The sequence below is a fragment of the Melopsittacus undulatus genome, chromosome 7 (assembly GCF_012275295.1).
Source record: "Melopsittacus undulatus isolate bMelUnd1 chromosome 7, bMelUnd1.mat.Z, whole genome shotgun sequence".
Lineage (NCBI taxonomy): Eukaryota > Metazoa > Chordata > Aves > Psittaciformes > Psittaculidae > Melopsittacus > Melopsittacus undulatus.
In genome coordinates, this window is record NC_047533.1 from 43,343,748 (window position 1) to 43,358,216 (window position 14,469).

The 14,469-nt window shown below is 42.0% G+C and overlaps 3 protein-coding genes across 7 annotated transcripts in view; 1 reads left to right on the forward strand and 2 right to left on the reverse strand.

The window, feature by feature from the left end:
- Positions 1 to 9,996, reverse strand: part of ETFDH (electron transfer flavoprotein dehydrogenase) — a 20,801-nt gene extending 10,805 nt beyond the window's left edge. Inside the window, exons 1-7 of one of the 3 annotated variants that reach the window (XM_031048740.2) lie at positions 9,975 to 9,996; positions 8,024 to 8,170; positions 7,011 to 7,240; positions 6,177 to 6,258; positions 5,792 to 5,910; positions 5,414 to 5,491; positions 1,204 to 1,350 (exon numbers count right to left, since the gene is read on the reverse strand). In XM_031048740.2, the coding sequence (XP_030904600.1) occupies positions 1,204 to 1,350; positions 5,414 to 5,491; positions 5,792 to 5,910; positions 6,177 to 6,258; positions 7,011 to 7,232 (648 nt within the window). In that variant the 5' untranslated portion in view covers positions 7,233 to 7,240; positions 8,024 to 8,170; positions 9,975 to 9,996. Of the gene's footprint in view, positions 1 to 1,203; positions 1,351 to 5,413; positions 5,492 to 5,791; positions 5,911 to 6,176; positions 6,259 to 7,010; positions 7,241 to 8,023; positions 8,174 to 9,766; positions 9,847 to 9,974 lie in introns of those variants that run through there. The other 2 variants (XM_031048739.2, XM_005148925.4) reach the window with 2 other exon arrangements.
- A 201-nt stretch (positions 9,997 to 10,197) lies between these two features.
- On the forward strand, positions 10,198 to 11,532 carry C7H4orf46 (chromosome 7 C4orf46 homolog). Its single transcript, XM_031048743.1, has 2 exons — positions 10,198 to 10,329; positions 10,437 to 11,532. The coding sequence occupies exons 1-2, from the start codon at positions 10,213 to 10,215 to the stop codon at positions 10,590 to 10,592; spliced, it is 273 nt and encodes a 90-aa protein (XP_030904603.1). The 5' UTR covers positions 10,198 to 10,212; the 3' UTR covers positions 10,593 to 11,532.
- A 464-nt stretch (positions 11,533 to 11,996) lies between these two features.
- RXFP1 (relaxin family peptide receptor 1) overlaps positions 11,997 to 14,469 on the reverse strand; it is a 30,825-nt gene continuing 28,352 nt past the window's right edge. For all 3 annotated transcript variants that reach the window (XM_013128998.3, XM_013128999.3, XM_013129000.3), the window contains one exon: positions 11,997 to 13,752. In XM_013128998.3, the coding sequence (XP_012984452.2) occupies positions 13,460 to 13,752 (293 nt within the window). In that variant the 3' untranslated portion in view covers positions 11,997 to 13,459. The remainder of the gene's footprint in view (positions 13,753 to 14,469) is intronic.

Here is a 14,469-nt window from a genome sequence, read left to right on the forward strand (position 1 = left end):
GAACTCACAGAAGCACCTTCATGTTTCCACTAGTGAGTCAATTTTCTGCTCATTTCACAAAACATCTCTTCACCATGGAGCCAGGTGCAGTCTAATGACAGAAAGGCATGGAAGGTACATCCAAATTAATGTTTCGGGTTAGATCAAGGAGTGTATTTTTGAGCAGGACTCCTGATTTCTTCCACTTACTGTGCTTTGTTTCACATCATAAAGCAGCCATCGAACAGGAAGACATGAACTGGATTCCTTTCACACGAAACTAAATTGTAAGACAGGCTCCAGAAGCCCATCTAAAGGATTCCAGTCACAGAAGGGACTCAGTCCATGAGACTAGATCAGAGCTACTCCTACGTAAAAATAAACCTGAAATATGTCTAGCATGGATATCAGCTCATCAGCACCAGCTATTTCACGTACAGAACCATTCCTATTGGACTGCACTATTTGCTAAAGGAGTCTCATCTGGAAGCAAAGGAACTCTACAACAAATCCCATGCTTTAATTACTACTTAGGTGTTAGAAATAGTAACTAAGACTATGTGTTATTCTCTACAGAAGTGTAAACTAATTATTTAATCAATATTCTGCTACTAGAAGCATTTTCTTAGAGTAACAAAGAATATATTATAGTCAAACTGACCATATGCACAAGTCTTTTTCATGACTGATATTTCCTGAGAATAAAATATTTTAAAAAGGAAACCGGATCCCTATCCCAATTTTATAAGCCCAGTGAAGGACATTTAGGGGGTAAAAAAAAAAAAGCTCATCTAGAAGGTGTTTCAGAGACCATGACTCATCATCTGGAATAGCTCCTCTCTCTAATCAAAACCCACAGAAAGCATTCCCTCCCCTTCTCAGGCACTAAAGCCCCCTAAAATTGGGCAGCATGAATCCCCCTCTCATTCAGTACTGAAAATGGATTTCACAAATTAACATAATCTGAAATCAAATGAAGACATTAGCAAAGTGGATTCACAGGTACCTTTAGTTATAACACAGATATACGAGAAAAAGCAACTGAAACAAAAGTCACAATATTCAGAGAGTATCTTCACTGATGACCTTCAGAACAGCAAAGATTCTGAAGTCTGAAAGTGTAACTCAAAATTTATCGTTCCCATTTCTTACACAGATTAACTTGAAAGCAAACAGAAACTACCTTATAGTTTTACAGTATTGTTATAATTATGCAGGCAATACCTCTTTCAGTCCAATACCATAGCTCTGGGGTTGACAATTCTCCCTTAAATTGTACTTTTTGTACATCTGTTTGGCTAGATGTCCATGACAACCTTCAGCAAAGACTGTGACTTTACCATGGAGTTCCATGCCTCTTTCAAAGGTAGCCTGCAAAAGAAGAGTGTTTCATCAGCAGTCAGATCTGTGCCACACCAAATTCACAGCAAGAAACTAGAAGGCAATAAAGTGATTTTTACACTACTTTGTGGCACTCTCCAGAACCTATAGCCATTGCAAGTTATGACTCTAGTCCAGATGCCTTCACCTAGTAACTGTGATGCATCCCAGGCAAATTTTGCTGTGCGATTCCAGTAAAACAAGCACTACAGTGGATCAGTATTTATTACTGAGACAATCTCTTCTAGATCAGAGAATATTTATACCAAATCTGATCATTTATATGATGCAAAAGAATCCTGACAGAACATAGACTCTTAACCTAGAAGTTCGCACTTTAATTTTTGCTCATTCGCCCTCAGCAAGTTTGCCAATGACACCAAGCTGTGTGGTTTGGTTGATATGCTAGAGGGAAGGAATGCCATCCAGAGGGACCCTGACATGCTTGTGAGGTGGGCTGATGCCAACCTCATGAAGTTTAACCATGACAAGTGCAAGCTCCTACACCTGGGTCAGAGCAATCCCAGGCACAGCTACAGGTTGGGCAAAAAGGAAATGCAATACAGCCCTGCGGAGAAGGACTTGGGGGTGTTGATCAATGAGAAAATGAACATGAGCCGGCTTCAGTGTGTGCTCAGAGCCCAGAAAGCCAACCGTATCCTGGGCTGCATCAAGAAGAGCGTGACCAGCAGGTCAAAGGAGGTGATCCTGCCCCTCTACTCTGCTCTTGTGAGACCTCAACTTTGTATTGTGTGCAGTTCTGGTGTCCTCAACATAAAAAGGACATGGAACTGTTGGAAAAAGTCCAGAGGAGGGCCACGAGGATGATTAGGGGACTGGAGCACCTCCCGTATGAAGACAGGCTGAGAAAGTTGTGGCTGTTCAGCCTGGAGAAGAGAAGGCTGCATGGAGACCTCATAGCAGCCTTCCAGTATCTGAAGGGGGCCTACAGGGTTGCTGGTGAGGGACTATTCATTAGGGACTGTAGTGATAGGACAAGGAGTAATGGGTTGAAACTTAAACAGCAGAGGTTTAGATTGGATATAAGGAAGAAATTCTTTACTGTTAGGGTGGTGAAGTGCTGGAATGGGTTGCCCAGGGAGGTTGTGAATGCTCCATCCCTGGCAGTGTTCAAGGCCAGGTTGGATGAAGCCTTGGGTGGTATGGTTTACTGTGAGGTGTCCCTGTCCATGGCAGGGGGGTTGGAACTAGATGATCTTAAGGTCCTTTCCAACCCTAACTATTCTATGTGTCCCCTCACAGAGCTTAAACCCCAGATCTGAAAAACCTGCATCACCTCTGCCCTCAAAAGAACTCATTAGATTAGAATAATGTTACTATAATATTACACCAATCTTACGTGTTAAAACTTCTAGTATCATTAAACTAACATGAAGTATCACTATATAAAAAAAAAATCTCATTAAAAGTTCCAACACTGAAATTGAGAGTAAGGTAAGGGGAATCAGCATACTTTTGTATGAGCATGTCACCTGCGTATATGAGCACTGGATGAGAATATTAATAGATTATATTTGCAGTGTAAAAAGACCGATTCTAAATATATATAAACTTGCAGGGGGGGGGGGAAATAAACTTTTTTAAAAGAAAAAAAGCCTGATTTCAGTCAGAAAGCTTAATGTTGAAAAAGATCATGAAAACAGGTTTGGATTAAGATATCCAGCAGCAGCTAATAAAACAATCTCAAAGTAAGCACCTGGTCCATGAGAAACTTACTGCTGTGATTTTGAATTGTTTCTCAGGTGCAATCTGCTTATGACTTACCGGTTGGAAACCTCTGAAACAGGCTAGCAAATGAAAATGCTCCCTCTATGCAGGAATTACCTTTAAACAGGAGTTACAATATTTTGCCAGTTTTTTTGGTATATTCTTTGAATTTCTGATTGTCAACCTTTACATGAAGTATCTTATAAAATATTAAGAGAACTACAAGGACTTACTACTTGATCTAAATACTAAAAACATATAGTGTCAAATCTGACATAAATCTATATAAATGAATTAACTACAATTCTACACTGTAAATATCAGAAATTCATTAATTTGAAATGTTTCAGCAATGTGACTAAGTTGTATTTCAGTTAACATCCTTCTCCAGCATCTAGACAAGAATCACTGTGCAACTTTTTACTACACAGTCTCCTCACTCGAATTTTTGTTTGACTGGTGCTGACTGCATGGTGAAATTCTATTCATTAACCCTAGTCTATCTGATTAGGCACTGCATAAACACACTGAAGATATTCTTGCCTTGAAGGTTATACAAACTCTGTGTATTTACCTGAACCTTTATGCACTGGAGTTAGTACCAGCTGACCTAACTTGTCAAGTCAGCTGTCAGCTGAAACACTCAAATACTCAAAAAATTGCAGTGATGTACATTAAAGAATTTAAAAGACACATTGTCCCAGTTTCAGCTTAACAGCCATTTTTTCCTCCTTCCAAGTAGCTGGTGCAGTGCTGTGTTTCAGCTTTAGTCTGGGAACAATGTTGGTAACACACAAATATTTTAGTTGCTGCCAAGTAATGCTTACCCTGATCAAGGACTTTTCAGTCTCTCATGCTCTGCCAGTGAGGAAAGGCACAAGAGGCCGGAAGGAAGCACAGACAGGACACCTGACTCAAACTAGCCCAAGGGGTATTCCATACCACAGCACATCATGCCCAGTATATAAACTGGAAGGAGTTACATGGAAGGCCCAGATCGCTGCTTGGGTCAGGGTGGGTATCAGTCTTTAGGTGGGGAGCAATTATATTGTTTATCACTGCTATTTATTGTTTTTTTTTTCCTTTCCCTTTTTAGTTTTATATTCTCTCGCCTTGTAATTTCCCTCATCATTATTAGTAGTAGCAGTGCTGTATTATACTTTAGTTATTGCACTGTTCTTATCTCAAACTGTGGGGTTTACATTCTTTTAATTCTCCTCCCCATCCCTGGTCAGCAAGGGGATGTGTGGTTCTGAGTTACAGGCTGGGTTTAAACCCCGACACACATTCTTCCAGAATAAACGGAAAAAAATCTAGGTTTTGAGAATGCTTTAAAATCAATACTAATTCCTTCCTATTTTAAAACCAAATTCCCAGTAAGTCCGTATCACAGCAGCAAGATAAACACATTACCCACGCCGCCTACTGGAGAAAATGTACACCTGAAAGTAAGAGCACATCTGTCTACAAGAGAGCTAACATCACACTGGAAAAAAGTATATCTTCCCCCGCCACTACTTCCTCCTCCCTCCTCCACTGTCTATATTCTCTCAAAACAAGTCTTTTATTCTCATTTCCTACCTTAAATAGGGAAAATAGCCCATGCTTTTATATGAAAGTAAATACCTCTCTGAAACTACATAACTAGTAAGAAAGCTCATAAAAAAAGTAATTCTTAAGAAAAAGCTTGTACCCATAATTTCTGTAGCCAAATAATTCTGTGAGAAAGCTGCTATGGGTGGCTGTGGTGCCAAATTCTCCCTATGCATTGCATAAGGAAGAGACACACTGCAGGTTCTAGATTCCACTAAAAATCAAAGCCTGTCACTTCGGGCAGCGAGTCACCTTCTAGACACAGAAACAGGAACGACCAGAAAAAAGGTATAAAGACTCAGTGTGTACTTTGCCCCAGTGAAGCAGACAGCCTGTCAACAAACGGGACTGCAGTTGTGAATATGAAAGATAATCAGCCAGAAGTACACTCTCTTACAAGTTGCTAGTTACCAGCTGGACAACAGCTTTCTATTTCATCTTCATGCCTTTCTTCTACGAGTCCCTGGAATTGTTTCCTGATATACCATTTGCCAACACACCTTCAAGTCACTCCCAAGCAAACCTCCTTTCTGCAAAGGCTTTTTCTACTAATCTCAGAAGTTTACAATGTTCTGAGGCCACAACTTGTTCAATTTTATCTATGGAGAGGGAAGACAGGTACTGAATTTTACACTTTTTTTTAGCCAGCAGCAAGACGATTGATGGCAGTAGAAGCAGATATATCACAGTTTTTATAATCAGGCCCCTAGTTATAGAGAAGATAGCTACTTACTTTAGGTGCTCCATCTTTCTGAATGCCTACGTCATTAGTTGCTATCCCTTTCACGCTACCATCTTCATGAAAAAGAACCTTTGGAAATATTTAAACAAATAAACAAAAACATTTAGTGATCTGTCATTTTAATCAGCTCACAAAAAGTTATAATGCAGAACTTCTAAGCTCTATGTCTTTAATGGTCAAACTTGAAGACTATGTAACATACTGCATGATCCACTTGCACTTTGCTGGATCTGGGCCCGAATTTAGACACTGAAACACAGCTTTCACAATATATGTCTTTTAAAAGGAATGTTGTGTGATTGTACAAATAATCAGGAGTGAAGAGAGTTCCAAAACCACTTTTCGTATAAGCAGTGATGTCATTATTACCTCAGCTGCTGCACAGCCTGGATATATCTCAACACCCAATGCTTCTGCTTGTTCACCTAGCCAGCTCACGAAGTGGCCCAGGCGTACTATGTAATTTCCATGATTAACCATTGGAAGTCCTAAGCAGGAAGACATACATATATAAACCACAGAACAATAAGCAAAATGACACAAGTTATATACATCAGATGTCATATCTTCTACAACTACTATCGTCACAGAAATCTTCTGCATTATCATAACCATCATCTACATAGACCCTATCACTAAGTTATTACTTCTACATACACTTGCTGTCCTACACTGAATCAAAATTGTTTGAGTAATGAAAGAGCTGAAAAAGACACAGAGAAAGATGACTCTCTATCACTTCACTAAACTTTACCTGGAATAATTGGCACTGGAATTCTAGATTTCTCTGTTAAAATTCCAAACTTGTCTTCAGTTACGGGAGTATTAAGTGGAGCCTACGTTAAGAAAGAAAATAGAAACAGTATGTTTCTAAAAAACAGAAAAGTTATGTTTTCTATCCAATCCAACAATAACAAACAAAACAATCCAACTGACAGTCTAATAAAGGTTTAATAAAGCAGTTCTGTAGGAAGGTATCACAAGAAAGAAATACTTTATGAGGCAGCCATCACACAAGAATCAACACAACTATTGACACACAAAAAAAATGGACCAGGGCCTTGCAAATAACTTCTACAGTTTCTACACAGGCTTGTACTTCATAAATATTCTAGACCTTTCTAAAGAAAGCAGTTCAACTTGTGTAAGTATTCCAGCAAGACAAAACAACCGGCTGACACCTGGTCTTGCAGCTCCCAGGTGACAGCAGGCATCTGGCTGTTCTGGAAGAGAACTTCTTAATGTCCAGCCTCCTTAAAGCACCTTAGGTCTCTGTTACACCACTAACTCCTTACAAATGTAAGTGTACTATGTGCCATTTCCTAAGACTATGAAGAACTATTGCACAGAAAGAAGTCTGACATTGCTAAGAACTGCATATCTTGCTGCTTGTACACAGGAGCTGGAATCTGCACAAACGCAGCGCACGACACCCCACGATGCACCAGACACACTGCTTATATGCAGTAAAACTACTACATGAAAGAGCAAAGACCACAGCGTATCTGTGTAGACATAAAACTTTAGCATTGCCAAACCAGAGGTAACAGACTAAAACAGAAGATAGGGCTGATATGCTCATACATACCCCCCGCTCCTTCCAGTCTGGAAAGAGTTCTTCTAAGGCCCTTGGCTCAACACAGGCACCAGACAGCGTATGTGCACCAATCTGAGAAGCTTTTTCCACCAGGCAAACACGTATTTCTTTGTTATGCTCAGCAGCTAACTGTTTGAGCCGAATAGCTGCAGAGAGACCAGCAGGGCCTCCTCCAACAACGACAACATCAGCTTCCTCTGCAAATCTTTCCATGTTTACCCCTATAACAGGAAAAAAAAAAAAAGATAATAACATAAACCAATACCCAATTTCCCCCAGTCTCTCTCTCACTCTCTGCTCTGTTACATTGGCTGCTGGGTATCCCAGAAGTATTACTTTGTATAAAAGGAAGCTAAATACTGAACAGAGTCCCCACTTCAGTACTTGGAAGAGGCACAGGAGGACATCAGCACCCCAATGTAAAATTAGCTCCTTTTTTTTATATACCATAAAAACATGTATTCAATCTCTATCCACCACAAGTGTCATCTTAGCATGTTTAAATTCAGAGCCCAGTTGGGCAGCTGTATCAAAGATGGTTACTGAAACTCTCGGTAAGGGAGAAAGAAAAAATACCTTTTGCCAGAACACACAACTTAATTTTACTGTAATTAATCACTCTTTTCTGGAATTGAAGCCATTAAAATTGCTGAATGTAGAGACTGCAATGCCCAGAGATATGTATTAATCTTATTTTCTCACAAACACTCATTGTAAGAACAACTGAGAAAATCCAGCAGGCACATACTTGATAGAACTAAATCTTGAGATAAGTCACTAAAGCAAAAGCTGCTTATATATTTTACTTACATAACTAGGAGAAAGTTTATTCTGATGCCATTTTATAGCACTAAAGACACACACCATAAAATTTAATTTGGAATATTACTACTATATTTAAGAGCACGGGACTTCTGTAAGAAATAAAGACAGCAACATATTTCAGTGTCTTTAAAGCAGCAATAACAAAGGAGCTTTTAAGTAATGCAATTTTTTTTGCTCACCTTCCCATCGCTTGTCTTTGTCCCGAGGATGAATTGTATAATGTGTAGTTATGCGAGGCACAGAGGCAGTAGATGCACATCTTGAGATATGCAGTGATGGAAGGCAATCTCTGTGTATCAACTTGAGAGCACGAAAGCACTGATATGCTGCTAAAACAATAAACAAATTTGCAAAATCAGCAATTTTCCACATTTCCTGAGTTTTCAGACACAACAAATATGACAGCCCCTCCCCAAGTTCATCTCTTCTGACCTCTCAACACATGTGGAGACAGAGTTTGGGCTACTGACACTAGAGAGTTCACCTAAAATGAACATGGTCTACAAGAAAATCTCAGGCTGAAGCCCAAGTATGCTTTAGCTAAAGCCAGAACAATGGATATAGTTAACCTTGATCCTAGCTGCAGAGACAGTAATTGCTGTAAGAACAAGTCAGAATTTTTTTCGAGGAAATTGACCAAATTAAAGTTTAAAATTATCAAAATAAGGCTCTGTTCACAGGGTTATTACATGTTACATTCTTGTCTCATTTTCTTTTTTCACAAAAACTAGTATGGTCAGCACAAAAACTAGTTATAGTTAAAAGATCTGTGAGCTAATGCACCCCACAGGTATTTTTCCTTCCTTTAAGGATTCCTTTCCTTTAGTTTAACGGATGAAGGAGGGTACAGAGTATTTCTGCAAAGCCACAAAGTAAAATCACCAACTGAAAGGTCTTGTTGAGAATGGCATCTGGCAAGGTGAGCACAAACATCTTCCACTGTAACTCCGCACAGCGACAGTAAGGATGCTGGCCTCTATATGCAAAGGCACTAAGTATTATCTATGCCGGTTTTATAACAGCAATTTTGTACTTAACCAGCAGTAACATAAAAATTGTTATCATACTACCTCATGATTCTGCATCATTCTTTACTTGCAATCAGGATCTGAGAACAAGCAATGTATTTTGTAAGCACGATAAACAACTGCATCTATATAGATATAATAGAACATGACATCTTAATTTCTGAGGTACTGAACAGAACTGACAGTACTAAGAATTACATAGCATAGTTTAAAAATGTCAGTTGTTTCACACACATGTAAAAGAAGTTAAATTCGACCCGGAATACGGCTGATAATTACTAAGGCAGGTCCAAACCGTCAACGGCCAGATCTCTCCAGTGAATGAACTCAGTTACTGCTACCAGTTTACTGAGAGCTTAAGGACACAGTAAACGCTACGTGAAACCTTCGGGTGAGGCAAACAATCTCTAAGAAGGCACTTTGCTTTCGCACAGCTCTTACTAACTGCTGTCAGGACGCTATCTGTTTAGTCACCAAGACTGCCTTTAATTGCTTTGTTTTCGCTTAAAAAGGGTAACCTCTAGTATGGCTCTAAAGATAATTCCACCTTCATGCGCCCGCCGCAGAGGCGCAGCAGCCCCCTGCCTGGCCCACCCGGAGCTCCCGTAAGCGCTGCCTTTAGGCTCAGTGGCACTTTGAACCAGTCAAGAGACCCCCCGGGGCAGAGAGAACACGGCCATACCTCCGCTGACGCCGACTGCCTTCCGCCCGCCCCGCCGCTCCCGGCCCCGCGGCCCCCCGCCGCCCGGACACCCGGGCGCGCCCCAGCCACGACCTTTGCTCTCATTCCCAGCTGCACCATTCGCCAGGCCCGCTCCTCCCAGCCGGGCGGCGGCAGCCCCAGCCCTGTCCCCTCGGGACAGTGAGCACCCCCGGAGAGAGCCGGCGTGTTACCTCGGCTGGAGGACGGGCAGCAGAAGAACAGCATGGCGCCAACACCCACACCCCTCAGCGCCCTCAGAACCCCGCGACCGCCCTCGGTCACGCTGCGCCTGCGCACTCGGCGACCGGCAAGAGGGCCCCCGTCCCGTCCCTCCCCGCTCACTGGCAGGACTACAACTCCCAGAGTGCCCGGCGGCAAGACCCATCTCAGCTTCCTCACGGGACAATAGCTCTCCGAACCGATTCTTGTCTGATGTTTGAACGGGAGGCGCTCGGAGGAAGGGAGGCGGTGGGATCAACTGCTGCTGGGGGCGCTCCGCGAAAGACTACCGCTCCCGGGGGCTCCGCAACGCTCCTCTCAGCGCACGCCGCGGAGCCAGCAGCAGAGCTCGGGCGGGAGGCGGGGGGAGACGCGGGATGGGCTGGGCGGTGGGCGGTGTCTAGGAGCAGAGCGGGACATGGCCGAGGCGGGGCCTGGGGAGGTGTGCGGCGGGAGCGAGGGGCTGCGGCCGCTGGAGCGGTTGCCAGGTGACACACGGGAGCTGCTGGAGGAGGTGGAGATGCAGATCAGCGACGTGAGTGCCGGCGCAGGGAGAGGGAGGGAGCGAGCGAGCGGCGGGGCCCCTCACACAGGGCGCGGGATGGGTGACGGCGCCCGTCAACCTCTGTGCCGTTCCTCCAGGCCGCCTGCTCGCTGGCAAAGGTCCTGGAGGCGACGTCGGCCGTGTCGGCGCAGGTGGAGGAGCTCGCCACCAAGTGCTCGGAGAACGCGCGGTTCCTCAGGACATGGCGGGACCTGCTGAGGGAGGGGTACGAGTCCCTGAAGCCCAGCGGCTGACCCTGCCCCGCCGCGGCTCCCCGGCCTGCGATGCGCCTTGTCTTGAGCGGCGCCTTTAAGGGAGTTCTCGTGAGTTTCCGTTTTCCCTCAGCGCCCCGTGAGCTCGGAGGTCTCTCACAAACACTTGATGGCTCGTATGGGTACTGTGTGTAAGTCACGGAGTAGAATAACTTTGTTTAGGGAATCACTTTTGACTTCTGGACTCTTCCGTTACTGTTAAGCAATCTCACACATGAGATACTTTAACCTTCCCTTTTTAATTCCTCTCGTTTATGTGCTGGATAAGAAGTTAACGTGTGGTACATTCAAACCTCGTTACTGGTGGGGAAGAGGTGTCCTGCGAGGAGCTGTTGTCAGTCCTCCTTTTTAACAGTTGTCACCAGCATAAACCCTGCCAACTCCAGAGAAACTCGCTTAAGTAACTTCACTCTCTGAAGTTCACTTTCATTTCACTCCCTGCAGTGAAAAAGCACAATTTTTGTTCGTGTCGAGGATGGGATAATGTGGCAAGCCATGTCTCAGTTTACAAGCTTTAGGTAAGCCCTATATCCCGAACCTTACTATTTTAAGCAGTGTTGCAGTGTGTTTCTATAAAGCTACAGCTGTTTTGCAAGATGCTTCATTACTGTAAACAATTTCACAATATTTTTTGTTGTAATAAAGTGCCTTACGGTGGACCATATATCTCTGTCTGATAAAAGTTTAACAGCATTGTTTGCTGATAGGATGGCTTATTTTGACCTGTAAGTAAAAGCTTCCATCAGTTGGGAAAGAACCTGTGAAATGTATTGCCTGGGAAACACTATAAAGCCTTTTTAGCATTTGGTCCTATTTTTTTTTTGTCTTTGCCTTAAGCAGTTACTAGTTACTCTAGAGCTTACTGTTAACAGACCTTTTGGTCTGCAAGATTGCTAATCTGTAATAAATACCTGTACTGAAACTCCTGTGTCTTTACCAGAGCATTGTGAAAAGAATAATGCTGAAATGCAATGGTGGGCTGCAGGAGAACATGGCTCTACCATGAATTAGTAGTAAGCCTTATTTTTACTGGTAGAATGACTTTTTAAAAGACAAATTGTAGTTTTCTTAGCAAAGCAATAAAGATGTTCCTAAAAATCCAAAATTAATATTCTTCTGTTACTTATACAAACAAATATGACATTGAATATATCCATAATCAAGTTGAGTGAAAAACAGAGGCGATGATGGGGACAGACATCCTTCCAGATCTCACCAGAAGCAGTTACAGACATTGATAAGGCTTGGTCCCTCAGAATGTGCACATTCTATTACGCTGAGTTATAATTGTCCCACTGAACGGCAATCCATGTGGCAGGATTTCACTTAGTTGTTTTTAACCCCATAACACAAAATGTTGGAAAATAAGTAATTTTGTTCAGCAGATAATCTTTTATTTCAATAAAACATACAGTAGTGGAAACAAGATGCCTAACAATCTTTGAGTTCAAGGTAATCCAAAGTTCTGTAAACAGTTAAAGTGTGAAGTGTCACACTTTAAATTCTACTTCTTACACTGTTAAGAAGTCAAGTGCAAACACTGGAAGCATCTTTTAACTTCATTTTAAAATGCTTCTAATAATCGATGCAAAACCACAGCATTCTTTTTACCTCTGTGGGCTGCTAGGCCATTGGACTGTTAGTATGGTATTGAACATAGAAGGGAAGTTGTAGCGATACATAATGGAAAAATATTCTCTTCAGGAAGTATATGCAAAGGAACTGCTGTTAGAGGATTGTTTCAGGTGGGATAACTTTTTTTCACCCTTGTGACACTGGGAAGTAGAATAATGCTCCAAGAAGTGCTGAGTAGCTCTGGTCCTTGAATCATTTTAACCGTAATGCATCATGTCAAATGCACAAGGTGACTGAAATGAGACTGAAATTAAGACTGAAATTAAGACTGATAGTCTTCTAAATGGCCATCTCCCATTATTCCATGCACTGAGATAGACATCTTAAGACTGAAATTTGTTGAGGTCTGCAAGCTGTGGGAGGCTATTTATAGTAGCCCATGAAGAACCAGTGAGGAAGAGAGCAGCATTGAGATGCTGGGATAATCAAGTCCAGTCTTTCAGGGAAGGATCCTCTCCTGAAGGGGGGAAACTTCCAGCAGCTACCTCTGGGGGACACTCAGTTGAGAAAATCTGTTTTATTTTTCCTTCCCACAGTTCTGGTTCTGCCTAAATTAGAATGCTCATTACAATTTCAGGACTGTTTTTACATAAGTGAAATGGTTGATAAATTGTTAAAAGTTTGTAAATTTTTAAAAGGATTAAATTTATTTTCTTTGACAGATAAACTGGTCTAGTTGTTAAATGTACATGTTTTTCATAGGGCTGTTGCTCCCTAATAGCTTGAATAGACCTAGTCAGAAACTCTGTGGAGAGAAAAAAATTTTAATGAGGAAATCAAATAACTCTTTAAAAAATTAGCTATTGAAATGGGGAATTTAAATAAAAAGTTTAATGAAAATAATATTTTTTTCCTCCCTAAAGATAGAGAATTTTGAAACATTCTGCTTTCAGGGTGAGATGTTTTAAATGACAATTCAGGTTTGTTTTTTTTTTTCCATGCTCCTGGCTTCTGAGATGAAAAAAAACAATGTGACTTCTCCTTCTGGTCTAAGATGAGTTGTCAAAGTATCAGGTACCATTGTGAGATGGTGAAATTATTGTTGTATTAGTTCTACCTGTAGATACATTGCTTCTTCTCCCTGTGTTAGTTCACATGGGCCCAGGTGCCATACCTCCCTCCCTTTTCCTCTTTGCTGTAAAGCTGTAAGCCCACAGATGTGAAGCTAACAGTGCAGATGTCACCGTGAAAATTCAAAATGTATTTAACATGTATTAATTTATTCTTGTTGACTGCGAGGTCACTGAAGCATCAGATGAGTCTGTACAAAGCATGGGCTTCATTACCTTTGGAGTCATTTCATGCATTGGCCACATTTCTACCCAAATGAATGATGGACCATATGTTTTCTGACCGCTTTTACCTTTTTTAGATCTTCGTTGCCTGTAATTATACCAAACCTGATGAATCATTTCTTTGAAAGGTCGTGTAGTCAAAGTGTAGAGAAGAGGGTTCAAAGCACTATTTATTGGCAGTATAAAAATTACCACCCAAGAAGTTATGGTACCTGAGGGAGGGAAAAAGAAATGAAGCTATAATATGCATTTCAGTGTTTGTACTGTTAATTCATGCACACGCTTAATGCTTATGTACACAGCTACCTGGTGAGAGGGATGGCTTTGCGCTTCTAGGCTAAGTTCACGTCACAACAGGTCCTCCTCTCACTGTTATTCTTGCACTGCCCTCTTACCTCCCTGTTTCCAGGACTCTCTGCAAAACCTGACATTATTTACTCTCCCAGTGGTTCCATTTATCCTCACTTTTCTGTACCATAGCTTCCTATTTGCCCTGGCACACTTTCTGCTCTTGCCAAACTCCACTTTCTTGCCCCAAAACTTTTTGTCTCTGCTTTGTTCTCTGTCTCTTCCTATGATCTCTGTTCCCCATCCTCTTCCCATGTCTACTGACATGCAGTCCTAACGATGTCCCTGATGTCCCATCCTGCAAAGCGGTATCCTCCAGTCGCTGTATTCTCTTAGAGGCTGATTTTCTTCTCTGCATCAGGGCTTCTCCTGTCTTCCCCCAACAAAGGGCGCTGTACACATCCTCCTCATTTCCTTCTTGCCCTTTCAGTAAGAATTCCTGTGTTGCCACCATCTTCCTTTCTGAAGGTGTCCTTTTATCCTGCCTATATCAGAGTCTGTGTGCATTTCTACAGCATCTTTTTGTCATCCCTACTCTTTGAGAGCTATGTTACCTGAGAGGCAGGCAGAGAAGGGACAGA

What these genes read in the sequence shown, in the direction of transcription:
- C7H4orf46 (XM_031048743.1), top strand. Translation starts at nt 10,213, where the DNA reads ATGGCCGAGGCGGGGCCTGGGGAGGTGTGCGGCGGGAGCGAGGGGCTG. An exon ending in TGGAGATGCAGATCAGCGAC is followed by an intron (nt 10,330 to 10,436) that starts GTGAGTGCCGGC and finishes CCGTTCCTCCAG; the next exon opens with GCCGCCTGCTCGCTGGCAAA.